General features: G+C 31.1%; 1 protein-coding gene across 7 annotated transcripts in view; it reads right to left on the reverse strand.

The window, feature by feature from the left end:
- The window catches only part of LOC143253163 (dedicator of cytokinesis protein 3-like), a 155,059-nt gene that overhangs the window by 30,982 nt on the left and 96,881 nt on the right, over positions 1-27,196 (reverse strand). For 5 of the 7 annotated variants that reach the window (XM_076506529.1, XM_076506531.1, XM_076506527.1 and 2 more), the window contains 9 exons: positions 24,138-24,349; positions 15,635-15,713; positions 11,598-11,698; positions 9,482-9,540; positions 7,695-7,843; positions 7,178-7,263; positions 5,137-5,154; positions 1,323-1,424; positions 1,058-1,118 (listed from right to left, as the gene is read on the reverse strand). In XM_076506529.1, coding sequence (XP_076362644.1) covers positions 1,058-1,118; positions 1,323-1,424; positions 5,137-5,154; positions 7,178-7,263; positions 7,695-7,843; positions 9,482-9,540; positions 11,598-11,698; positions 15,635-15,713; positions 24,138-24,349 — 867 coding nt within the window. The remainder of the gene's footprint in view (positions 1-1,057; positions 1,119-1,322; positions 1,425-5,136; positions 5,155-7,177; positions 7,264-7,694; positions 7,844-9,481; positions 9,541-11,597; positions 11,699-15,634; positions 15,714-24,137; positions 24,350-27,196) is intronic. The other 2 variants (XM_076506530.1, XM_076506528.1) reach the window with 1 other exon arrangement.

Genomic DNA, 27,196 nt, shown 5'->3' on the forward strand with positions numbered 1-27,196 from the left:
GGGAGTTTCAAGGCTAGTGACAAGCAAAAAAAAAGGACAGCACTGGACAATGAAAGCTGATGGTGAGTGGAGGTAATATATTGTATTGGAATCAAAGGTTCTTAAAGTGCCATATATTATAAAAATGAAAATATTCTTGTACAAGTTGAAAGCAATCAACAGTGCATTATTATGATTTCATGTCAGACTTTACATTTTTATTTATAAAAATATTTATTTTCACATTTCATTTCTCTATCCAATATAAATTTCTCCTTGTTTAGATATAGTCTGAGAAAATAGACCACACCATACTATATTACTACAACTATGTGACTACTCAAATATTTCATATTACATAAGTAGTGTTTCACATACACTAGTAAAGGACCTACTTCATGCATTTTTAGTATCTTATGTACATGTACAATGATCCTACAGACACATCTTGTATCACACCACTGATGTTTCACATTCAAAAGAAGCATTTCATTTAACACTGCCAGTGTTCCATACACAATTATGCACAAATCTGCATAATAAGCTATCTGTGCTGCACCCAAGTACTGGAACCCAATTTTTGATATTATAAGCCCTAATGAGTCACCTGAGGGCATCTACGCTTTCACAAACAGAAAATGACATCAAATTAAAACTACAATATCTCTTTTAATATACAGAAGCCAATTTTGAGTTGCTTTTTCCCATCCATCCAAAATAAGCAATCACAGTGAGATTTCAAGAACCATTAAAAACAGAAAATTATCATTCAATTACTTTAGTTTCTATACCATAACAAATTTTTAAATTAAAAACCACTAGAGGTTTTGTACAAGAAATACTTTTAAAAATGCACTAACCTGCTCACAGATTAATCATATAGCTAATCATAAGTCCATACTTCAATTACAATATTTAATTTTAAAGCTCAACTGTATGCAATATTTTTTCGGTGTACATCTTTTAAACTTGTGACAACTATCAAATAGTTCATAAATACCAAGCTTTAGGTTTAAAACTTGCAAAATCATAAGCTATTAAAAAACAAAATTTCTGAAAATTTTAAAGTTGTACCTACCAGCAGGTTAACAGTACAACTCATTCGTTTATCTCGATTTTCTTCACCCTCCATAACATTCCTGAAAAAACAATAAAATAAATGTTTAAATACTATTCAATTTAATTAATATTAATTCAATATCTAATTTTAAATATTAATTGCATAAATATCAATTACAGTTAAACTAAATTATATATTGAAGACTTTTTACCTTCAATGTTATAAACATGTAAATCAATGAATGACACCTAACACAAACAAGTTTTCAATAAAACACAGTTACCTGTAATCTAGAAGTCTTTCTAGCAACCTGGTAATTGAATTGATGAATGCAATGCCATTTTTTCTCCACACTGGATCATTTGATCGAACTTTCTCAAGGAGTCTAATAATAATAAAAGCAATAAATATATCAAAATTAAATCTCAGCAACATATAAACACTATTCTTATCCCAATTATGTGTGCAATGAAAAGTTATATTTTTCTACACTGAAATATATTTCCAAGAGATTCTTACCTCTTCTCATAATCACAGCTAATCTCAATGTGAATGCCCCCTAGTGTGCAGCAGGAGAATAGTCATGCCTTCATCACATGCAGAATGTTACTGCCTTACTCCCAACTGAGTGGAATTCTGCACACCCTCAGGAAGCTTCCTCCATGGTCAACAACCCCAATAGCTAGGACCTGGTAAGTAATAAGGATTACCATACTCCATTGGAAGAAAGAAGGGGTAGAATCCAGAGGAATACATCACCAGAGAAAATGCAATGAATGACTATAAAAACATATTTTGAAAAGCATGCTGTTCCTAGTTCAGCAGTCTAAGGAACATCAAAAACAGGTAGCAGTCTTTCTGTTATTCCATGTTATGAAGCAGTATGCCACAAGGAAGAACCTGCAAGTGGTCCTTGTACAACATGTCCTCTCAAGAGTGAACAAAACAGATCTTTTAGATGTCAATGTGCAGATTTTGAATATCAGTGTACCTAGACAGGCAACAGTTGCTTCAGAGTGGGAACTATAACATGTAAAATACACCCTGAACAAAACATGAAGAAATTTAATAATTCAGAGTTATACCGATGTGTTGATAATAGCTACAGGTGGAGGACAAAATCTGGCTCTGCCACATGTGAAAGTAGCATGGTTCAAAAGTGTGAGAAATGGTTCACACATCAGCCTGAACAACTACCTCTAAAGGATGAGAAAAATGAGCAGTCAAGGAGAGTGTGAGAAAATGGATCTGATGGAAATATACACAAAACAACTGGCAAGATTCATGAGAAAGGGAGAATTAACCAATATGCAAAATATGACAAGCCCAACCAATAAGGGTGAAAGGAAAATTATCACAAGAAATGGATGTATTCCAATGGATAAACAAAAAGAAGTAAGTGCCATGGAAGAGTGCTGTGTATGACATGTAACACTAGAAATTCAGATCAGACACAAAAGATAACGTAAATCAGAGTGAGATTAAATATAGAATATTGAAGGAAGGAAAAAAACTGGAGAGGAAAACATACAACAAATATGGCAAAGGTGAAAGGTAGATGACAGGGTCACCCTATAACTCACAATGTTATAAAAAGACAGACCTTTGTTAAACAACTGTGCAAAAAAATCAGATACTCCAGGAATAGAAAGAGAGGGTCCACACAAGATAGACCAACAATGGAACATCATACACTTTCATGGAGGAAAAACAGATTATATAAGACAACAGGGATGCTGCATGTAGGAATAGTCCCAGACCTCACACAAGGGAAAGTACAAAAACCACACATGATGATGTAGTGTAGGATCAGAAGGATGAAGCACCCTCAAATGAGGTTGACAGAAAAAGATGAAAGAGAGGAAAAGGTAATGAAAGTTGTTCCTGGAAAAAAGACAGGGACAGAAACCATTGTTGAGCCAGACAAAAAGGAGTTACAAGAAGGAACCAACACAGATTGGACTGGATGAAAGAAACTACTCAGGGCAGAAGACAAATGTGAATGTATGTACAAAGGAAAATATTCTTTCAATCCTGACTAAATGCATCCATGGCCAAAACCAAATGATGTGGAACTGCCAACCAAAAGAGAGGTATCTTAACATTCAAATAAGTAGCAAATGCTTCCAGTTGGGAAAAATCAAACTGAGATCATAGCCATTGAAATAACTGGGTTCAACTAGTAGTCACAGCCCAGAGAAATAAGAGTCTCCAGTGACACTCAAGTTCCAAAAAGATATGGAACCTTTTGTGCTGGAAGAGAAAATGCACTGATAGTGCCCACTTAGCTAAACATACTATGGATCAAAGATAAAGAGGAGAAGGCTAGGCTTGACTGAGATGTGAATTGGAAAAAGGACCTCCCAGAGGGACAAAATGTTGAGTGGAGTGAACAATGTTGATAACATAATGAGAAGCTGGGTATATGATGAAGACTCTGGGAAAGGATGGAACCAGAAAAAGCCAGTTGGCCATTTAAATATGTAAATTGAGCCCACAAAAATGTGGGATTTGGGTAAATGATCAGACCACCCAACATAAAGCATAGGATGCCAGCTCCTGCACAAAAGAGCTTTAAATTAACAAATGTAATTCTTGTAGACAAAACATAAATAATAATGTGAAGTCAAGGAATAGCAATGTAAAATAAACATCAGAGATATCAAATCTTATCATCCAAAGCCCTGGAAAAAAGGCCCATCTGAGAGACAGGTAGGTTTACATGGTAAACAAAAGCAAGTCAAAGAAGCAATTCAAAGGAAGGAAATCAAAAACATTTGCCAATACCAGTCTTCCTGAGGATCATAAAAAATCTGGAACAGAATCATGGAAGTACAGAATAAACCTGTTTGATGGCACTCTTGATGAAAAGGTCTTAAACCACTTTTGTGAGAAGTTAGCAGGAAATGAAATCTTGAGAGGAGGGAGGAATTGAGGCAGGGGACAAAGCAACAGGTATGAGGAAAAGGAGAGATGTCATTTTAACAAAACTTGAATGACCCAAAGGTTTGCAAGTGCATGAATCTCTACAGTACATTAGGGACACAGCATACTTACTATTGCAGATAATTTATTGGCAAAATGTTCAGCATGGATCCAGCATCAGGCAAAGGAAGGAAAATAAAATTCAGAGTTAAGTGTTGCAGTTAATAAAAGGGTGAAAGATCAAATGGTACATGTGACAAAAAATATATCTATACATTAAGTCTAGAAATGGTGATTGAGGACTAGGTGTTTAAACAGGCTCAGAATATGCTAATACAGCCACAAAAAAAAAAAGGGGAGGGGGGAAGGAAAAGCTGTTCAACTACATGTCTTCCTGATCTAAGTCTTTTGGTAATGGCAGAATTGCTAGTAGACTGGCCATATGAAAAAAAAAATCTACTGATGAACCATGGCCAACATTTTCTCCACTGATAATGTACCTGCTGCCATTATCACAAACTGTTGAATGCCTGCACCATAAGTAATCACTGTACCCTTAATATTAAATTTTCAATTCATAAATACTAATAGACTACTGGTTACTAAATGAGAAATAGATTTCACAATCAAATAAAGAAATCCAACTCAGTGATAGATTATAAACAACACTATGAAATTGAAAATTCAGTAATTGAGTATTTTCAAAATACACTCACAAAAAAGAAATGGTTGAAATCAAGTACTAGATCTTAACACTGTGTGTCAAACTGAAAAGTGAAGATTGGGTTCAGCTGCAGTAGGATGGTTTGTCATATTCCTATTCATGGAGTACTGTTGCATGCTAATTTACAAGCTTAAATGTAGCTGAAAAATGTGGTATACACACAGAATTAGGTGGGAGTTTCAAGACAAGTGGTGAGCAAACATTTGTGCAATAGAAGGCAGTCAAATAAAGAATAGCTGTAACTGTGGGAGGAACTAGGTAATCATATTGGAATAAACAGTTTTTTCATTTTTTATAACTAGAAGGTTTTAACTGACTTTATAATTTCTAATAAATATAGTCAGAAGAAACTTCTATAAAAAGAGATATTTCTATTAACAGTTCATAAATAAAATATTAACATACTTTAGCATTTTAATGATGCTTATAAACAACAGGAAGAACTTACACTGCACTCAAGTGTTCCCTGGATGTAGCAATGAAAAGTGAAAAAACAATCAATTCTAAACAATAGGTTTTATATAATGGAATTTTAAGTTTTAACTTTTTTAAAAACCTTAATTTTAATTTTTCATTTCAAATGTTTAGAAAAGTTCTTAAAATTGAAAATGAAAATCCCAATGATTTGGTTAGTAATATTTAAACAATAACTTTGAACCTGCAGTAACTGTACGATAGTACAATTATACAAATTGAAACAATGAAACAATTCAACTTGTCTACACACGTTTATTTTAAATGCTAAGACAGCAGCCCTTAAAATAATAATTCAGTTACATAAACAGTACCAACACAATACCTATTATAAAAATCAGATGGTCATTTAAACAATGTTGACATTCTTCACACAACAACATTGTCTATAATTAAATCAATAATATTAATTAAACTATTGAATATTTTTATTACAAACTTTCAATATTCTATTATTAAAACTAATTTAAATTATCACAAAATAAAATCTTAATGTCTAAACAGATGCTAAACAAGTGTTCATGATCAAATATTCTTGGAAAGCAGTAAAAATTAGTAAAAACAAATTAAATTATACTTCAGATCAACTATATACTTACTATTACAATGGAAACCTGAGTTTTAATGTAAGTAGCTATCATAGACTATACAAATCATGGTGTCCAGGCTTTACAGATGAAAACATACAATGCTGATTTAAGTTTCACATCATGCACATTTCTATTTTACTTTAAAAATGACTTTTCAATGGAATTTTCATAGGGACTTGAACTGCTCATTCATGCTTAGTGGAAACATTCAACTTATAACTCAGTTTATTTAAGTATTAAAGTCATATGTGCTTTAATCACAATTTTACTGGATCTTTAAACATTCTTTTTGTGTATCTTGACTGGTATTGTTTTTATCACAGTTTTATGTCCTGTTCATGCTATTCATAGCAGATATAAGAACTTAGAACTAGCAGAATTCATTACATTGAACTAATCAGTTATTATCCCGTGAGACTTGAATAGTTGGAATAATCAGAAAGATATTTTGATTAATTGATTATTTTTGTGCATCATAATAATAAGTTAAAAAAGTGAAGAACCTTACATTAAATGAAAATAATAAGGAGAAATTAGAGTGGCAATATTTCAGTAACTTGGCTAGTTGGAATAATTGGAAAACAGTAATGATCAGAAACACTATTTTTGTTCAATTATTATACTCATGGCATTAAATTGACTGAATCATAATTTCCATTAATTTATTATTTTACTTGACACTAATTGATTTCATTGATACTCATAGGTAATCAGTAATTATCTACTAACAAAGTCAATCTCCCAGCTCTATTGGATACATGATGGTTTTACGTCATAATTATGCAACTATTATTGCACGTAAAAACACTAGACTCGAACCAGTATCTAATACATGATAAAAAACGAAATACAAACTTTGAAAAGTAGTTACCACACCTGTTTTTGACCAAGTGTTTAGAAATATCTAGATAATTATATAAAAAACAACTACTAAAAGAAGAGAAAATGACTTTGTCATGACATCATTTAGAATCAAAATAAATCACATATTCACTAGAATTTAGAATGTTCAACAACAAAAATTTGGTCAAACCATAAAACTGTCACCCAAAGAAGTGCTCAAACATTGAATACATATATACATCAGCAAAATTGAACAATCTAAAGCTCTATGATATAGCACCACACACACACAAACTCTCAGGAAGGAAAACTTTCTACCATAGATTAAACAGATAATTGAAGCAAAGAGGCACTGAAAGTGAAAACAATACGATTTAAAACTCGTACAGTTTTGTGAAAAATTAAACAATCTTCATATTCCCATACACAACCTTCTGTCTTTTAAGTCTTATGTAAATATGCCAAAATTTAATCAGTTTCAATAAGATATTATTGTAGTAACCTCTTCTTTTCTAGAACTTTCATGCTGTTTAGATAAATGATAAATAATTATACTATTATGTAAGGATGCTACTAGCTTACATAGTATTAAACAGCTGTCTGTATTCATCATCCCCTTTATTTTCACTGACTAGAATGTCTAATTTGTCAATGAGTTCAGATTCCACCTAAAAGAGCAAATACAGATATTTCATTCTTAATTTTAATAATTGCAACAAAATAAATCTAACATGCTACATAAAAAAATCAACACATAGAAACACAAACTCATCAAAAAATTAGATTATAGGAAGACTACTTCACACAAAATTGTTTATTTGATTAGAAAATTATATATCTTATTAGATTTACTAATACATTTTATCAAACACCATACCATCTAAAAATATTACAAGTCACATTTATTTCACTGAAATATGGAATTACCTTAGACATTTATACATTTTGGGAATTGACAGATAGTTGACAGACAAGCAGAGATAACCAAAATATATTAGTTTTTGTAACCCTTCAAGATGCAGTCCAGGTACAAATAATTTTTATCTTAGTTATAATTTCATATTGTCCTGTATTAAGTTTTTTCATTCTACAAATCTACCTGTTTAAAGTTTCCTCGAGTCTTCTGTTCACATTCCATCATATCAAAAAAAATTGGTAAGGTAGCTTTTCTTAACTCAGTTTCTGGAACAAGTGTTACTTCTAGAAATGGTCCAACCATAGCAGGAATAAAGCACACTTTATGTTCTCCTGGAAGCATATATAGTGATTATAATATGACATCACTAACTGCTAGTTTTTACATCAGATATTAATGACTGAGTTAATTACTGGTAGTTTTATCAATTATTGTTGTCAACTAAAATTATCCTGGTTGCTCTTATATGTGTATATTATACATACTAAAACAATTGACAATTACATCAGTTAATGATAGTTAATTAAAATATTAAAATAATTGTGTGATCATACTGATTATCATATCAACCACTGAAATGTGTTTAAACTTTCCAAAATCTCAATCCATCATTTAAAGAGCACAACAAGAAAACTTAGAAAATCTAAAAACATGTACTTATTCTGAGCAATCTTTTATAATTAATGCCAATTTTCAAGATAGTCTTCGTATTCAGTATTAAGAAACCAAATAAACATAGCCACAAAACTATGCTCACCCAATAAAATTAATGACAAAATGAACAAAATAAAAGAACACTTCATCAACGTCAACAAATTTCCTCCAGAAACTGTGGAAAGAATTATAGACACACACATCTAGACCAACAACAATAAACCCCAAGATACAACAAACTACAAAACCTTACACTGCTGCGTACCACATGTTCCCAACATCAACAAAAAAATAACCAACATTTGGAAAAAACTTAACAAAACACAACATTTCAATATACACTAATTTTTTTAAAAAAACAGGTACAAAATTAAAGTTCATACTATGTAAAAACTACACTAACAAATGCAACACCAACATAATTTATAAAATAAAATGCAACAACTGTCACAAATTCTATATTGGAGAAATAAGCAGAAAAATGGAAACTAGATTAAAAGAACACAATAAAACAGTTTCACATGTTATTGGGCACTGCAAATTAAATAAACACAATTAAATAACACACAGAAAACACCCAGATAATAAGTAGGGAAACAAATATAAACAAATGCAAAATCAAAGATGCCCTACTTCTACAATTAATACCAAATTTAGACCAATGTAAAGGAAAAACTTTATACATATACTAATTAATAACCTAACATCCAACTGCAGTACACCCTACAACCTTGTACCCATTTATACTCTTGTCTCTAAGACATGTTCCTGGCAACGGTTAGTTGCAAACTCTTTCTTTGCTAACCTGAAGATGACTCAGAAAGGTCGAAACATTTATCTCTCCTTATCAATAAAAGTGTTAGTACCTATACCAGCCATTCCAAGATACATAATAATAAGTACTGATGAGCAATAGCAAAGTCACATCAAGAGCACAAGTTACCCACCCCTCCACCCTCCTCCTGCAACACCTCACCATGCTGTCACTCCTACAGAGTGCCACCAGGGTTGTCAGCAGCCATCAACATGCTTTATTCACAATCTCATAACAACAAAACAAAGGCAGACAAATGATGTTGCCCATTGTTCTGCATACTCTTCTTTACTTCTAAAAGAACAAAATATGTTTTTAAAAAACCTTAATGTTTGTGTTTATTGCACAAACAAGGGTATCAATAATTTCCCTTTGCAACATCTAATGGGTTAAATATGGGCTTGATCCAGTTGTCCTACCCCTTGTACACAGCATTAAGCTTATTTTAAAATATTTTACAGCCAATTCACATAAAATTAAAAATAAGTCTGTATAACACTACCTAGTTTATCCCACATGGAAAGAATCTGGAAACCCATCAACACTCGCATGTCTCCATACCTACAAAGAAAAAACAAAAAAATGCAAATCAGAATGAAAAATACAAATACATTTTAGAACTAAAATGAAATTTAGTTAATTTACTTCTAAGGAGATAGAAAAATACAACCTTTACCAATATATGTAGTAATAAAAGCCTCTACCATACATCAGATTTAATCAAAGTCAGTTGTACAAACCAGGAGACATGGTGAGAATGAAAAACAGTTTATTCATCTGTGGATTGACAATTCTTTGATTTATATTTTTTGTTCCAAAGTAAACTATAATCACAAGAAAATTAATAACTAAATTGAAATGAAGGAAAGGTCTGGAAATACAGAGAAACCAGATGTGAAAGGATGCTTGGCAAAACACAGAAAGAATAAAAAAATTATGTAATACTAGGAAGTACAATACTCTGAAGATAAATTAAAGTATTACCATAATGTATAGCAAATATTTGGCAATAAACATCATTGTGCTTGCAAATAGTTATTTACTAATTTACTATTACATTAACATCATGTGCTTACAAATATAAACAATCATCATGTTCAAGAATCTGACAGCATATCAAGGATATTTACTTCATAAACACCAAATCTGAACTAATAACAAATAATTAGATATTGTTCAAAACTTTACAAATAAAAAAGAAGAAAATATATAATGACCAATGAGAACATATGCCAATGTCATGACCGAAACATTCAAGTTTTTTTCTAAGCTATTAACAGATTTTACTAGATCATCATTAAAGTATAAACAACTTGAGAAAATAATTCATATGCAGTATGAAACTGATTGTATATGCTTATGGAGATGAATGTTGTTTATTGTTCAACAGTTTTGTAAAATACATCACAAAAGAAAAAAAAAAACAGATGGGAAAAATTTCAAAATCTAATCTTCATGCAAAAAGATTTGTATGCAAACTGTTAAATTTATTGAATATTTGTATAAATCATAATTATTAAAAAGTTATTATGTTAGCAATCTATAATTTTAAGTTTAAGAAAGAAATGCCCATTTTATAGTTACCAGTGCCTTAAAAGCATCCAACTAATAGCAGAGATGAGAGTTAATTTTATTATTGCACTGATTAACATAAATTAATGAACAAGCATTAAATTAATAATTTTCTGAAATTTTATAAATAATCTATACAGTAATAAACCACCATATTAAGTTAAATACTGAACAAGAGTTTTACTATAAACTGTGTTAGTTACCTAGGTGTAGTTTCATACTTTTCAACACTGCCTCCAGTCTACTTGGCATCACAATGGCTGTTGAAAGTTTCTTACCATGCAATGTGATTTTAAGCTAATTAATTGATTTGAATCATTGAATCTAATAACACAGTAACTTTCAAATAACTTTTCTTTTATAGATATCTTTCCCTTTCAAACTTATTTTGAACTCAAAGAGAAAAAGAAAGAAAACATGATCTGTCATTAAGTAATACAAGGCTCTGTAAGCTTCTTTCAGGAAGTTTAATTTATCTTTTCTATATGTTATTCCTCCATGAGTGTCCTGAATTTCTACACTTCATTCCTACTGTGTTTTTTCCCATTCACAAACAACTCACTTGTTTTGTAACAATATTTCCAAAAGATAAGAAAAATAACATATATTAATGTACAAGTTTATTTTTCTACTAGTTTATTATTATTACTAGAGTTAAAGACTTTTTCAGGATAGGTTTTTAAGATCCAGTTTTCTGCCAAAATATTTACACGTGATGAAGAAATTGATTTCATTTTTTTCTTAATAAAGCTTGCAATATATTTCTGTATATTATTGAAGTTCCATCATACTACCAACAGTGATATTGAAAAATTCACTATCTGTTCCATTCTGACATCTGGATTATTTTTCCCATACACAGTTTTCCCTAAATGAAAATCAACTATTTCATAAAACTATTATGAAAACATTTGGTTTTCACATGAATCATAAAACCAACTGTAATATTATGATAAAATTATTATGATTATAAACAAATGGAGGCTACACATATAAGCCAAGTAACAAACAGACTGAGATTTTATAATATTATGTATTACACTCACTTCTCCAAAATCTTATCTCGTTTAGATTCCAGAAATGTTTCCAGCTGCAGGGAAGGTTGAGTGAGGAAGGCAACAGCAAGGGTAAAATAATTACTCCATAGCTGAAAATGAACATTGTAACCATCAATGATGGCAAAAAGTACTTAACTAAGAATATAGTATTCTTAATTCAAATTATAACAGTAACTAAAAAGAAACAAACTGATTTTGTAAATTATTAATGATAACATAAAGTAGCATTCAGTCTCAAACTAAACAAGGGCATCTTTAATCTGATTGCACAGCCTACATTTATCAATAAAAAAGTCTTTGTAGTGATGTGTTAAACATTTAATACTTATAACTTCAAAGTGCTCTTATACTAGAGAAACAGCATAAAGAAAATTAATTGCCAATAAATCTAAAGGAACCTTTAGATTTTAACTTTTATTCTTTAACAAGTATTCTAAACATATTAAATACAAAAAACTGAAAATAGGTTCCACAATTCTAAAAGGAATATTATGAATATACAGTGCTCTGCCACAAATATATCATGCCTTGTTAAATTGTTAACAGCAATGCTACAGTGTTAGTTCTTAAGTCTAACATATTAAAGCATGCAGTTTCATACATTCCAATTCACCATACTGAATACTCACATGTTACCGATTATGTTTCCTTGTAATAAATTGTAGTGTTATTTTATGTTCAGTATGCCAAAATCAAGATTTACTGAAGATTAATAGATTTAACATTGGATCAATGTCAATTTACTCCACATTAGACTTAAACATATACCAGAAGCTTTAACACTCCTACGAAAAGACGTTTCTAGTCCTGATTTCTCCAAGCCCGTTCCCCTGGCTGTGGTTTTGCTAGATAGTAGATAGAGACAGTGGGAATCTCGTTAATCCATTCATTAATGGATTTAAATGGCAATTTCATTTAAATACAAAATTATTAGCCTAATATTAATAACCTTTCAAGTTGCTCTGGGGCATATTAGGCCCCACTTTTCGTAGGAGTGTTAAAAGATATTTTTAATAATTATACCAATGAACTCAACTAAATTAACTTTGCATGTAGCAACTTAATGAGTGACTTGTTAAAACTCAGTGGTGTGCTTAGACTTAAACAACAGGCTTAAATTATAAAACATTAATGATGTCTTTTTATACAAATAACTGATTATATGATATCAATGATAGTTTTAAATGAAACAATGAAATGACTTGTTAAAAATGAGTGATATCCTAACTTAACTAATATTCAATGAATTACTTTACTACAATAAACATGTAATTCACTATACTGAACTTAAATGATGCTCTAACACATCTAAAAATACCATCTCACTTTATTCAATGTTATTGGTATATATGTACACATACACACACACTGAAGTCACATTCTACTATATAAAACAAACTTCCAGCATTTTCACACACTTTTCAAAGACTTTCATTCAAATCCCCAGGGTCATTATCTTCTTTCAAACCTCATGCTGCTATAATGCAGATGAGAATAAAAACAGATGTTAGTAAATGTTAGAAAGTCAAAATTGTTTTTATCCTCAGTAGTGCAGTCTCCAGGGCATTCATGTGTTTCTTTGTTTTCTTATAGTAAAGCCACATGGAGCTATCTGCTAAGTCCACTGAGGGGAAACGAACCCTGATCTTAGCATTATAAGTCCGTAGACTTACCACTGTACCAGTGGGGGACATGCTAATGTGAGAGTTTACAAAAAAACTTTATACATGATACCTACAGAAATTCTGAAATAATGCAGAATATGCACTGTTTCTCAATTTCAAAACAAAAATAATCATCAATATATGCATAAATACAACACTGTTATTCACACTAACACCATAGTATTTTGTTATTATTTTTAACTAGATTTTTAATCTCTTGAGGTTAGCATACTAACACATTCATATTTATCTTTGGTCTACATTGAAATTGCTGAGCATTTATAATCTTTTTCAATAGTTTTAAAGAATTGATAACTGTGTTTCATTACCAATGACGACTTCTTGTATAGACACTTCATACTTGTCTTGAAGATTATCTCATTAACTTCTTTAACCATTTTGCTGAAGACAAGTTTGCTCAGAAAATGAAAGTTTTCTTAGCAATAATCTAGTTTCTTAGCCTTTAAAACAGTTTCAGATACTCAGTGATGACCTGAGAAGAAACTGTTAGTTTCAACAAGCCACATTTTACAGTCCAGATAGAACTTGTGACATAAACATACTTTCTCTGTTGCAAAGCATTTTTTTTCAATTTAAGAGTTGCATTGAATCCAATATTACTATTTGTGCACAGTTTATATGATAATTGTTTGGCAATATAGATTTTCAGGGGTCTGATAAACTGTCTGGAGCCTTGATGAGGTCATTTCAGATGTAAAGGTTCATAAGTCAACACACATACAAATCTCTCTAAACCAGTGTACAGAAATAGTAAAACAAAGATACCTTTTTTTCACATTTTTAACAAAAATGTCTTGAAATGCTAAGTAACAAAGATACAGAAACACTAAGTAAAGTCATTAAATAACTACGTGCCACTCTGACAACTTCAACTAATTATTTCTTTTGGCATCTTACATTTTGCAGTTTCAACACGTTGCAATGCTACATAGCCCTGTCAACAAGATGAAAAGGCTTGCAGTAGTTATGACACTGGTTTTAAGAATCCATCTATATTTATTGTCAACAGCTTATGATTCAGTCTTGAAAACTTCATGCACAAAGAATGTATATAACACACAATAAATATATGTGACTAAAACAAACTATTACTTTCAATATACGTAGATTAATAATATTCAAAAATGTAAATAATGAGTAAAATTAAAAAACATGATTACTCTTAGACCAAATTAAATCAATCAGGAAAGAAACGTTTTTAATTTTTTTACAATTATCTATTTTAAGAAAAGATTGATCAAAATCACTAACATATACTTTAGTTTCAGACATCTGTACCATCTTTATAAGAATCAACTAAAGCAGAACAATAAAATTTTCATTATGTCTTCTTCTATGGTATGATAAATAATTCCTAGTCATAATATGTGTAATACTTGCTTTATATCCTCATCAAATGTTCTAACAAATACATTAGATTATTTATTCATATTTTCAAATTCAGAATTTTGTAATATAAAAGCAAAAAAACTCTTCCAACTGCAAAGTTTTATTTACCAGTTTTGAAATATGATACTAGCTAAGCAAATTTTTTTTCTGGGTTAATTCCACGATGTTCTCACAAATGTAAAAATAATGAAACGCAATGGATTCTTTCGCCCACAAATACTCAAGCACCTATACAACATGATTCAAAGATACAGACAATAAGGTTTGTTCACACAATTGCAACCACTGACTTCAACAACCAAGTTAAATGCCTATTCTAAGGTTTGTTTGTCACTTCCCTGCATTCTTGGAAATTTAATTTTTTTGTAGGCTTTTACCATTCATAATCATTTCAAGGCTAACTTGTCCACACTTGCAATACTGTGTTTTCCGAGTCAGAATCATGGACCAGATAAGTTTTGTATTAATCAGTTAATAACCAATATAAATTGAAGCAGCAGATGCCCACTGTTTCAATCAATAAATGCTGTAAAGTTAAATGAAATCTACAAAAATTTTTAACAAAGTGAATTCCCTGAAACTTAATGTCACTGCACGTATCTTCAAGGTCTTTATATCCATAACTTGAGTATAGCAAACTGATTGTGTGTGTGTGTTGTGAATCCAAGAAAAAGGGAAAAAAATATCAACAAAGTTGATAATCCCATTATGAGAACTAGCAAATTATTATTTAAAACTCAGTTTTTATTTCTTAAGTTCGTTAATATAAAAATTCTTTCCCTCATCAATATTAATACTTGAAAATTGTTTTCAGAATTTTCAGGACTTAAGATTTACAAGCTCTGCATACATCCAACTCACTAATCTTATTTAATATGAGCTGACTAATCTAATTTAACTTATGTTATATATGCTACAGTTAAAATTTCTATTCAACAATTTTCTATATACCTGAGCATCAAATGATCCATTTTCCAAAAAATCAACTGTCAGTGGTTGAGCAAATTCTTGCAAAGCACACAGTGTAACACTGAAAAAAAACGTTTTTTACAACACATCATATCATGCATGTACAAGTTGAAAATCCAAATGTTTCCAGGTAGTAACAGGAATTATAGGTGACCATTACAATAATTAGTCTTATAAAAAGTAAATACACAATATAATGTAATCTAAAATAAAATTTGCATCCACTAAATTTTTATGGAAACAAGTTTTGACATTTCCAATCCATCACATGTTCATGAGAGACATAAATTTTATTTTTTAATGAAAATTCAAAGTTCCTTAACGGCACATGACATCAGGAAGTAGTTTTAACTCAAAGTGACCTTTAGATGTGTTCAAATCTTGCAACTTGTGAATTGATGAACTTCACCTTTTTTTTGACATCATTTCTAGTTTATGAATTAATTTGGTTGTTTCCCAGGTAATTTTATCATCAAGATTCCATTCATGTGGAAAAACAGCATTTGTTTGTTTGGTTATTTTTAAAACACTTATTATGCTCTGCAAGTCATATATCTAAATCTCTACCCATATCTCCAACATTAAAATTTTCACAGGATTGGCAAGGAAACAGATAGACACCCTGTTTTTTTTATCTTGAGGTAGCAACTTGTTCAAAGAAAAAAATTTTTGACACCTGTGGAATATTTGTAAACAACTTTGAGATTATTTTTCAGACACTTTTCTAAAGCCACAATATTTAAACTAAGTTTGCACAAGGTATTTTATTCTTATTTTCACATAAAAAATAATACTGTTTATTGGTTACTGTTCCTAAAATACTTTTTTCCTTCCTCCTAATGTAATTTTTGATAAAGCTTACAACACACAGTAACCATCTGAAAATTGTATAAATGTTTGTTTTTACAAACATTGTGATGACATCTTATATATACATAGGTCATTCCATGCCAATTCATCTAGGGGTTCCCAGCCCATGTCATAAATTTCCCTGAACAAATTTAAGCAAAAACATTATTTTGATTTATTCAGCTACGTAATATATCTTTAGGATTTTGCATGGGAAAAGTTCTCTGGATAAGTTGGCATGGAATGACCCATATCTATATATTGTGAGCCATGATGTATTCTTCTCTCTCCTATTTCAAAAATTGTACACAAGCAAAGCTCAACATTTGCTTTTGAAATGATGGGAGACCAGCCATGAAGAATTTTGATATCAAATTTTATTTCATAAGCAGAATATTCTACACTAAATTGTTATGAATCAGTCACACTATCATTCACGTTTCAAAATGTCACATAACTTCAAGAATAAAAACATACATTTTATAAATACATAAAAAAAAACAAAATAAAGTATTATCACTATACAAGTATAATTGGTCTACTTTGCTATTAATTACTGCTTTACTATTATAATGGAGGCTGGAATGACAACTTCTGGAGGTAAGTTTATCTAACTTACACTCCTGTGGCTTTACCTTATTTCATGGTTTTTTTCATCTTTCCACAACTGTCTGGAGACTGTGAAGGGTGATATAGATGTGGGATGTTGTGGATTTGAGCACACACATCTCACTCTCGCATATTTTCTATTTATTTTGATTATTTTACTATTATTAAATAATCCTAAGATAAATAATTTAACACTATTTATCTTGTAGTATTTTTAATTGAAGATACTTCAGTTTCTAATACAGAGGCATATTATCTAGAAATGGATATAACAGATAATGATATCAGTCTAAATATTTTTGATAAAACAAAATACTTTTTTCTGCAATATAAATGGTTTAATTTCTGTTAATAGTAATGTATCATACTCTTCTGTTATAAGCATTTTTTTTTCAGGTTTTGTAATATTTGTAATTAATGTAACTATAAGAAAGAGACAAATGGAATTTCTAGGACACATCTGTAGGAAGAATGGAATAGAGAAACAGATGCTATGTGGAAAAATAGAAGGGAGGAAAAGCAGAGGGTGTCAAAGAACTAAATATATCGACAGCCTCAATAACTGTGTCACCAAAAACTCAATGAGCAACATCGAGTTGATAAGGAGGATTGACAACAGAGAAGTCTGACATGCCATGATCGTCGATGTCTGCCGCAGATTTGACACATGAAGAAGAAGAGTAATAAATGATAATATTGTAATACTGATGCAAAATTAATATTTAATGGATTAGTTATTAAACTAGTGTGTGATAAATATTAAATAAAGTAAAAATTAAGGTGACTTTACCAAACATTTCTGATAAGTATTTTTAGTTGTTAATAAGATAATTTAAAAAACTTGGAACTATTTTTATGTGGATCAACACCTTATTGCATATAAAGGCTTCTTTATAGACTGAAAATTGATAGTTACAGTAGACTTGATGGATGGAGGTTGGGAGTTATATTAAATAGTTTAGATAACTTGGTTGGGATTCTGTAGTAGTATAATTTGTTTACTGTTATACTAATTAGAGTTTTACCACTATAAAGGGTGGCTGGAATGTCAACTTCAGAAAATAAGTTTATCCTACTTTGCACATGGTAATAGTACATTATTTCTTATTTTTTCTCTCTATTTTATCCTTCTTTACTTTGGAAAGTAATCGCCTTACCACAGTTGTCTGCAGGCAATGAAGAATACAGATGTGGGATGGTACAGGCATCGGCACCCACAGTTCACCCTTCTAATTTATTTCTTTTGATTATTTTATTAATACTTTGTTTTGAATATTTTGTAATTATTATTTATTTCTGTGAATTTCTTCATGTGAGACTGGCACTTGGAGGTTAAGACTGAAAAATGGTGTATTCCCACCACAGTGTGGGTCCTAGTTCTGTAATAATCTCCAAAACCTAGGGTACATTTTACATCCCACATTATAGCCTGTACCCTGGATATCCTTTTGATTTGTGAAGCATTTCTGACTTGATTTTTGTTTATCAGAATATGATTAGTCAGAGATTTGTATTTGCTATTTTTAGCACAGTCTTTCCTTTTGATTTTGTTTTACTAGGCTGTTGGGTATTAGTCTTCTATATAATATATATTATTTAACTGAAGACTCCAACCACCCATCACTGCTGCACATTCTCCACCAAGACACAACAACAGGACTTATAATATATTTTACTCTAATTTTTTGTCTATTTCTTTGTAGACAACAAAGGTGCACAAAAACAAAATGCATTACACCTATTACACACCTAACACCAGTATTAATCTTTACTCTAACATCCACAAAGCCCATGCATGAAAAATTACAAGTAACATTCTTAAGATTAACAAAACAGTTGACAACTTAATTGTACCACATCATTTAATTTGAGGATACACTCTTTCCATCCTCTTTTAATGAAAATAAACTTGTTACGAAAAACTTCACCTGCCTGAGAAATGTTTTCAGCAGGAAACTCTAAATCATATTATGAGCACTCAAAATGAAATGTAAAAACATAAAACTAATTAATTAATATCCTTTTGCATACACATTCATTATAATGAACACAAGAAAGTTAACTGAATAAATAGTGAACACACATTTACAAAACAGGAGGCAGAGTATTAGCTAATAAAATGAAATAAAATCAAGGTATGTACTAAAAAAAGACCAACACAAAGAAACAATATTCTATGCAGTTTTGCTAGCTGGAATTCAAAGAATGATATGCAAACTCTTTGAGTTTGTTTCTGAACATGTTTCACCGATAACACCAAGAGCTTTTCTTTTTGTTCTGCTATCTCAATTTAAACACATCAGCAGCCTTGTTCTTCATGGTTACTGACTTTACTAACATGCTGTCATCAATTTTCAGGGCCTGTCTTGCTTTATCTTCCAGCATTTTAATGAACTCTTTCACAGCTTCTTCTGCCTCTCATTTAGATTTGTCCTTCTTGGTTGCTGTCTTTTGAGCCATAAGCATATGCTAATATAAAGTATGTGCTTAACTACATTACTTGAGTAATCTACAATCTCAAATTCTTGAACTTCAAAACCTTGAGATATCAAATTATCATAAACCACATGCTGTGCAAACAGTTTCTTTCTTCATCTCTGGTACCATGATATCCTCATTCACAGAGAACCCTTGTTCCACACACACTTGTTCATGTGAGAAGACTAATACAACACCAACACTTTTTCATAGTTGTTGATACATATTGTCTGCATACAGAAGTGCTTGCTATACTTATTAAGAACATTCTGCTTATCCTGAATCAATCATCCAAACTGCACTGCTGCTGCTTCACAAACTTCAACAGCATGGATGGGTGAGAGTAACGTAAACTTAGTCAGAATTAGATTAAAAATTATTAATGTCTCTAAATCACCTGTGTGTTTATATTACAGAATCTTCTATTTTTTGTTGTTTTCAAGTTTTCCACATCTTACTGAGTTTGTTTTTATCATTAATACTCAACTGACACACTATTAATATTGATCTCTAAGGCAACAATTCCTCATTTTCATTTTGACTTTAAATTATGCATATTCGGAATGTTATTAGAAAATATGTAAAGTAAACAGCAGCCATTTTATACTTAAAAAAATGGTAGGTAACTAATATTTACACACATCCTTCCCTTTCCCATAACTTGGAATTTCAATGAATTGAACAACATAACCAATTTTGAAAAATGTATTTCAGCTGACAAAATTCACTGTGTTTAAAGAAAATTTTCAAATTTCCCATGTTTTCCTGACTGTTAAGGAACTTCAACTTTTGTTGTACAATGAACAATGTACGTGTTTCTCTCACATTTAATTGATGGACTGAAGAGCACACACAAAAGTGTCAATACCTTTATCCATCTAAATTTGTTGTTGTTCAATAACAGTGGATTTAAACTTTATTTTAAATCAACTTTGTATTAAAACAAGACTTTATTTTAATACCCAAACCAAATGGTTATTCAAAATATCTTTACAGCTTTAGAGAAAAATTATAATCAACTATCACATATAACTTTGGCCTAAAACTATTCAGCATTTAAAATTTTATACACCTGTAACCTTTTATTCTAATTTTTATGAAATAAATGTCACAAATATTTGTATCATTGTTAGTATAGTATTAACAATAAACCAATTTTAATTGTTTAGGTTTAAAATATAACTCAGTAATATCAGATGTGAAATAAACAGATAATCCAAGCACTTGTGAAGGTACATCTAGCCTTAACTAACTATTTGTTTAGTTTTTTTAAAATTTTGCACAAATTAGATTTCAGCTGTACCATTGGTACTGTCCTGCCACTTGATTCTTGGCTTGGTTTGAATTCCGTACAAAGCTACATAAGGGCTATATGTGTGAGCTGCTCCTAATTTACCAGTGTAAGTGCAACTCTTTTACCAACAAATAGTGGGATTGACTGCAACATTATAATGACCCATGGCTGAAATGGCAAGCATGTTTGGTGAGATGGAGATTCGAACCCATAACCCTAACCCAGCCTTAACCACCTAGCTATGCTGGACCTTCCTTAACTGATAGAAAAAACTACAATAAATGAAATAAAATGTATTTCAGAATGCCTGGTATGGGTATTAACACTTTTACTGATAAAGATCGACCTTCCTAGGTCATCTTCAGGTTAAGAAAGAGAGAGTTCAAAAGTGACTGTTGCCAGACATGTCTTAGAGACAAGAGCATAAATGGGTATGGGACTGTAGGGGGCATTGCAAGTGGATGATGGGATGATGGGTGGGAAACGTGAGAGGGGTAAGTATCTACTGGAAGTACGTTTTCAGTGTAACAAAGTGCTCTTCCAATATAATATCTTGCCTCTTCTCACAAAATAGCTAGAATCCCACACTGAACAGGAAGATAGCCAATAAAAATATATGATCCTCCAATAAGAAATGCCCATAGAAGGACCAGATGTAGAATCATAAAAGAAAACATCATACTTCAATGGGAGACCACATCTGATCCAGGTATACTCCCTCACTTTGATGACAATGTCATGAATATAAAGGACAGAAACATAAAGGAATCCCTGGATACATATGACTGATGAATAAGAATCTTGAGTGTTGAATGGCTTAGACATGACAGATCATAGAAGTAGTTTGATCTTAACCAACAACAGACAATATCTGGAATGGTGCATCAGATCCATAGTATGTAAAGAAATACCTCTCTTCACCTCAAAACACTTAACAGGTACGAAAGAGAGGTTCCTGTACTGAAATTTATCACCACATGTGCACATTTTCAACCCAACCAACATCAGATCTGCTGAGAACAGACAGCCAACAGGTAGTAGTAAGGTGGAAAGCCCCAGCAGGGTAACATCACTAATCTAAAACATGACAGCAATGGGTACAGTACTTCCAGTCCACAATAGGAGAACATCCAGTTGTATACAAGCAGGAAGATACACTGCATCCATTTACAACCAACACCAATTCTGCTGGGATCCAACATCCAGAAAATGGTGGGAATAGAGTTCACCAACTTGAAGTGCAACTGCAGTCCAAAACCTGGCAGTGGCTGCACGTCCAATCCTCACTAGGAGGATATAAACTGGCCAGAAGATGCGAGGACTTACTTAGCTGGATCATTTCCAACCAACACAGTAGATTCACCAGGAATGTATATCTTGAAGATGAAAGTCTCAGCTTGAGAAACAACCTGTATTTTTAGATGTATATTTATGGCACAGTGGAGTGCTTCAACAGAAACCTGATGGTATCTGTAATTGATCATCAGTTTCTAAATAAGAAGGGTGCCACACCATACAGAAAAACTGGTCATACATATATATACAGGCAAAAATACAGCTCAGTGCAACAACAAAAACCAGGTGGCATCTAGAATGGTGCAGGGTAATAAATGATATATGCTCACAACACCTGCAGAATACCACTGCCATACTACTTTCAAATGAGTGGTATAACTCATCACTCAAGACAACAGGCCTCCATCCATCATCCCAGCAGCTAGGAACTGGTAAGAACTCTGATACACCATGAGAAGAAAGGGGTAAAAAAGTGCACTGAATAGTCCAGAGGACCACATCAGAGACAATACAACAAGTGACTGTAAAAACACAATTTTTACGACAACATCTGGAATTATACATCAAGTCCATAGTAGGAAAAGACTCAATGGCATATGGCATCAGAGATGGGTAGCAATCTCTTTACTCATATTAGTCCATAAGTGTATAGTCTGGAACAAATATATTTTGAAGCAAAATACAACTACAGAAAACTATTAGCAGTCCTACAAAACACCCCATCTCTATAGTGTGCATAACCCAAACCCATAATGAAATTATTATTGATAAAAAAAGACACACACAACCAACATCTGGAATTGCACATTGAGTCTACAGTAGGAAGAGCTACAATGTAACTTACAACTAGCATGATCACAGGATGAACAGTGCAAATTTTCCATGAAAAAAAGTATACTTGATCAGTCACCACTTGCCACAGGATAGGATTCAAGATACGAAAGAAAAACATCCCATAAAAAGTGAGAAAAATTTGAAGAAAAAAAACCAACAAAGAAACAACATTACACAATATCAAAATGTGAAAATTGTAATAAATTGAAAGAAAAATGAAGTTGGCATATAACTGATAACATTAACAATTTCAAGAGCAGAAACTAGCACATCAGTCAGTACTACTGCCAATCGAAACATGATTAATGATTGCAGATGTAAAGAGAAAACTGGTTATGATAGGAGTGGTGTTGTTTGCCCATTGGTGGAAAACTAGTTAAGGCAACAAACCAAAGAAATACTGTTAGGCTTATTATAGTGATGGTACGTGTATAATATTTATATGGTTTTTGAGTCTTTTTAAGCTCACAATATAATAATCTAAATTAATTTAAGTGTGTGTGTATAATATTATAGCATTGTGTCTAGCTTATTATTCAATATTATACATCAAACTGTTTAATGACCATTATTCTTTTTAATTTGCCAGAGGTAAAATAAAAAATTCAATCAGTGATGTAATCACTGTTAATTTTGTGTACATTAAAATGTCTTAAATCTCATATTAAATTAAACAACTTCTATTACGTTTATAACGTGTTTTGTTTTTCACAATATGCAAGTCAAATGTACAAATTAGCTATACAGCTATTAAATAAAATTTAAGTTCACTAAAGCTTGTCTATAAAAAATGGAAACCCAAATGACTTACCTATAGTGAAATTTTACTGAAAATTACAGTAACAATTGATAACGTGTTGTGGCCACACAGTAGGTACAAGATGTCATGTTCAGAAAAGTTAATTCAGTAAAATTAAATATTGGCTTCTAATTGAGCTATACACAGCTACAAATTAGTTACTGTTCCTACACTATTTGACTAAATTATTTTGAAAACTCTTACAACTGCTCTTTTCACTACTAAGTTACATTAGTCCAAAATTTAAGAGAATAAAATAAACATTATATTTAAAAAAAATCACCTCTAAACCATTCTTAATTGATAAAAAGGCATTTATGACTTACTGATTAGTAACCATCTTCATAACAACCCAGTCTCGAGGAAATACATCCTGTTTTACAAGATCCCGAAACACAAGAAATACTTGAAGTAGAAAATCTTTTAATTTCTTGCGGTCCCTAATATGACATCTGTCATCAAACTTCTTCCACAGATGGAAGTAGTGTTGTTCTTCCATTAAACGAAGTAAAGCTACTAAATTTGCAACCATAGGGCCCTAAAAGAAATTATAAAACAATAATTACAAGCTTAACAAATATATCAGTGTTAAGAAAATATCACAGTCTGTCAATAAGTCAAAGTAAGGTAATGAAGTTGTCCACACCCTCTGAACTTATATTCTAAGGAAGTTAAAATTACATAACTGGAAGTGTAAATCATTCAAAGGAATATTTTTTGGATGAAAGTCACTGCATCATACATTTTCCAAAAGGCAATTACAACTAAACAATATATACATATATATATATATAAAAGGTTGACAAAGAACCTAAAAAAAATTAATGTTTTCTTTACCAGTCCTTGTTGCCATCATCAATACATAACAAAAAACATCAATTTATTGTAATTATTTTTTTAAAAAGGTGGTGGTAAAAAATCTTATAAATTGTAGAAATACAGGGTAGTTTATAAGGTTATATCTAATTATTAAGGATGCTTGCTTCCCACAGCTAACTGCAGACAGCAAAAGGCAGTAGGAGTTGGGAAGTTGTGGGTTCAATGTTTCAACTCTAAATCATTAACTGATTCTCCATAGTTGCTGACAAGTTTAACATTTGCATTTGGATCTCATGTGATAGATGGAATATCTCAATTGTGCTTGAAAGCTATGTCCACTGACATATTTCACTATGAATTACTTGATAACAAGTACTGGTAATGAAAAAATAATTTTTGACTTTTTTAGTCTCTTTGTGAACGTTTTCAACTTGTATTAATTTCATTATTGTTTTTATAGTGCTGATTTAATTGCCTGTTTAAAATTAATGTATCTGACAGTATGAGAACTATTTATTTATTTATGTTAATGTACTTTGAGAAAATCTGAAATTTTAAAATAATCATATTTTCATATTTTTCTGCACACTGTGGCTGCAATATAAAACATAAAAGAGTATTTTTATTATTTTAAATACATGCTTAATATAAAAAGACATAATAATTATGAAAGTATTGAGTCACTTTGGAGAACAGTTTTTTGTCCATCCATTTTCTTGGTACTATATTGAAATGCCAAAATCAATAGCATGAAAGAGGCAAGATGGTGACTCGCAGTTTACTGTCAAACACACAATCAGACACATTCAGTGGACTAACAAGACAAATGCACAAGGACAACATATTGATTTTCCTGATGATGTTTGCTTGCAAAAAAAATTTCTTTAGGTTTCATTTCACCCTTAAAGATTCTGTAGTTAAACATTTTAAAAAGATACAACTATACAGATTTTGACCTACAGAAACTAATTATCTTAACACAAAAATCCTGACAAATTCAGCACTTTGTAATCAATGAATCAAAAAGTATAGCTTATGACATGTGTTTGAATTCTAACCAGCTGCAGTTTAATTTCTTTTGAAATATTCAAAATAACATTCATAACAGACTCAACAAAAAACAATCCAATTACATGAGATATCCTAAAAATATATTACTTCAACAGTTACAACAATGCTACTTATATCCTTTTAATTATATCTATGGTCAATGTGCTACAAAAAGCATATAAAAAGCTTACCTTCAACACTGTAGTAATACCATGATAATGCTCTCTCACTGTTCCAGTTTCTCTTTTTTTTTTAAAGTGCACAGAAATTAGCTTTAGCTCTTTCAATTCACAGTCAGTTGAAATGACTGATCTCATAACCACTTTATACTCATTATAGTTTCCATAGTATAATTTTCAATACAGTATTTGTATCTTCACAAAGATATAGTATTTTTCCTTAATAGTCCAAACACAAAGTGATTTACTTGTTACGATTAAAAATACTTTCCTTCCTCTTAAAAATCACAAATTTTATTTGTACGATCTGTAAAACCTCCTAATAATGTTTTTCTCAGTAAAAATTTAAATATTTATCTGCTATTTTCTCTACCATAACTTAATATAAGGTTGCTCAATTTGACAAAACTAATCTAATTACTCTTTTCTCCAGAATGACTTCAAATTGTAATATGAAACCATATCTGTTTTTCGCTAAATAGCTTTAAACTCGTAAAAGTATACATCTATTTATACTTAAGTTTTATTATTTAACTGTTCTTTGAATCCTTTCTAATTACTATTCACTCCATTATAAGTTGTAAATCACTCTTCAAAGAATGCTTCAAACATTTTTTATCAGAGAGGCAAGTATTTCCATCTATAAGTTTGATGTCAGAGCTAACTATAACAGTGCATGGCAACACAAAAGGTTTTGAGGTTTGCAGTTGGCAAAATTAGTCTACCGCAGGTGGAGCAGGCATCTAAATCATTCATGGTTTATTTCTTTTCTTTACTGAAAGCATATATTTTAATAATGAGAATAAAAATTCACAATTAATACAAAGGATTTTAAGATATAGTCCCTTTAATGTGTGGCATTATGACACAACTTTGCAGGATGTTTCAACCTTCTTCGGTCATAGTCAGGTTCACAAAGAAAGGGTTACTGACCGGTAGCTGACCACATGTTTGAAGGTCAAAACATTGTTCGCTCCTCTACGTAAAAATGTTCTCAACCCAAATCAGCCATTTATACATTTATATTTTTCACTACAAGTGGGTTTTCTCGTCATCACTGAAATAAATAATAATAAATACCAAGATACAACAAGGTACAACACCTTATATTGCTGCATTCTATATATTCCCAATATCAGCAAAAATATAACCAACATTTGGGAAAAACTTGTAACAAAACACAATATTCCAGTAAACACCAAATTTATTCAAAAACCAGGTATAAAACTAAAGTCCATACTATGTAAAAACTATACTGACAAACACAACACCAACATAATTTATCAAATACAATGCAACAACTGCCACGACTTCTATATTGGGAAAAAAAGCAGAAA

The sequence above is a fragment of the Tachypleus tridentatus genome, chromosome 6 (assembly GCF_004210375.1).
Source record: "Tachypleus tridentatus isolate NWPU-2018 chromosome 6, ASM421037v1, whole genome shotgun sequence".
Taxonomy (NCBI): domain Eukaryota; kingdom Metazoa; phylum Arthropoda; class Merostomata; order Xiphosura; family Limulidae; genus Tachypleus; species Tachypleus tridentatus.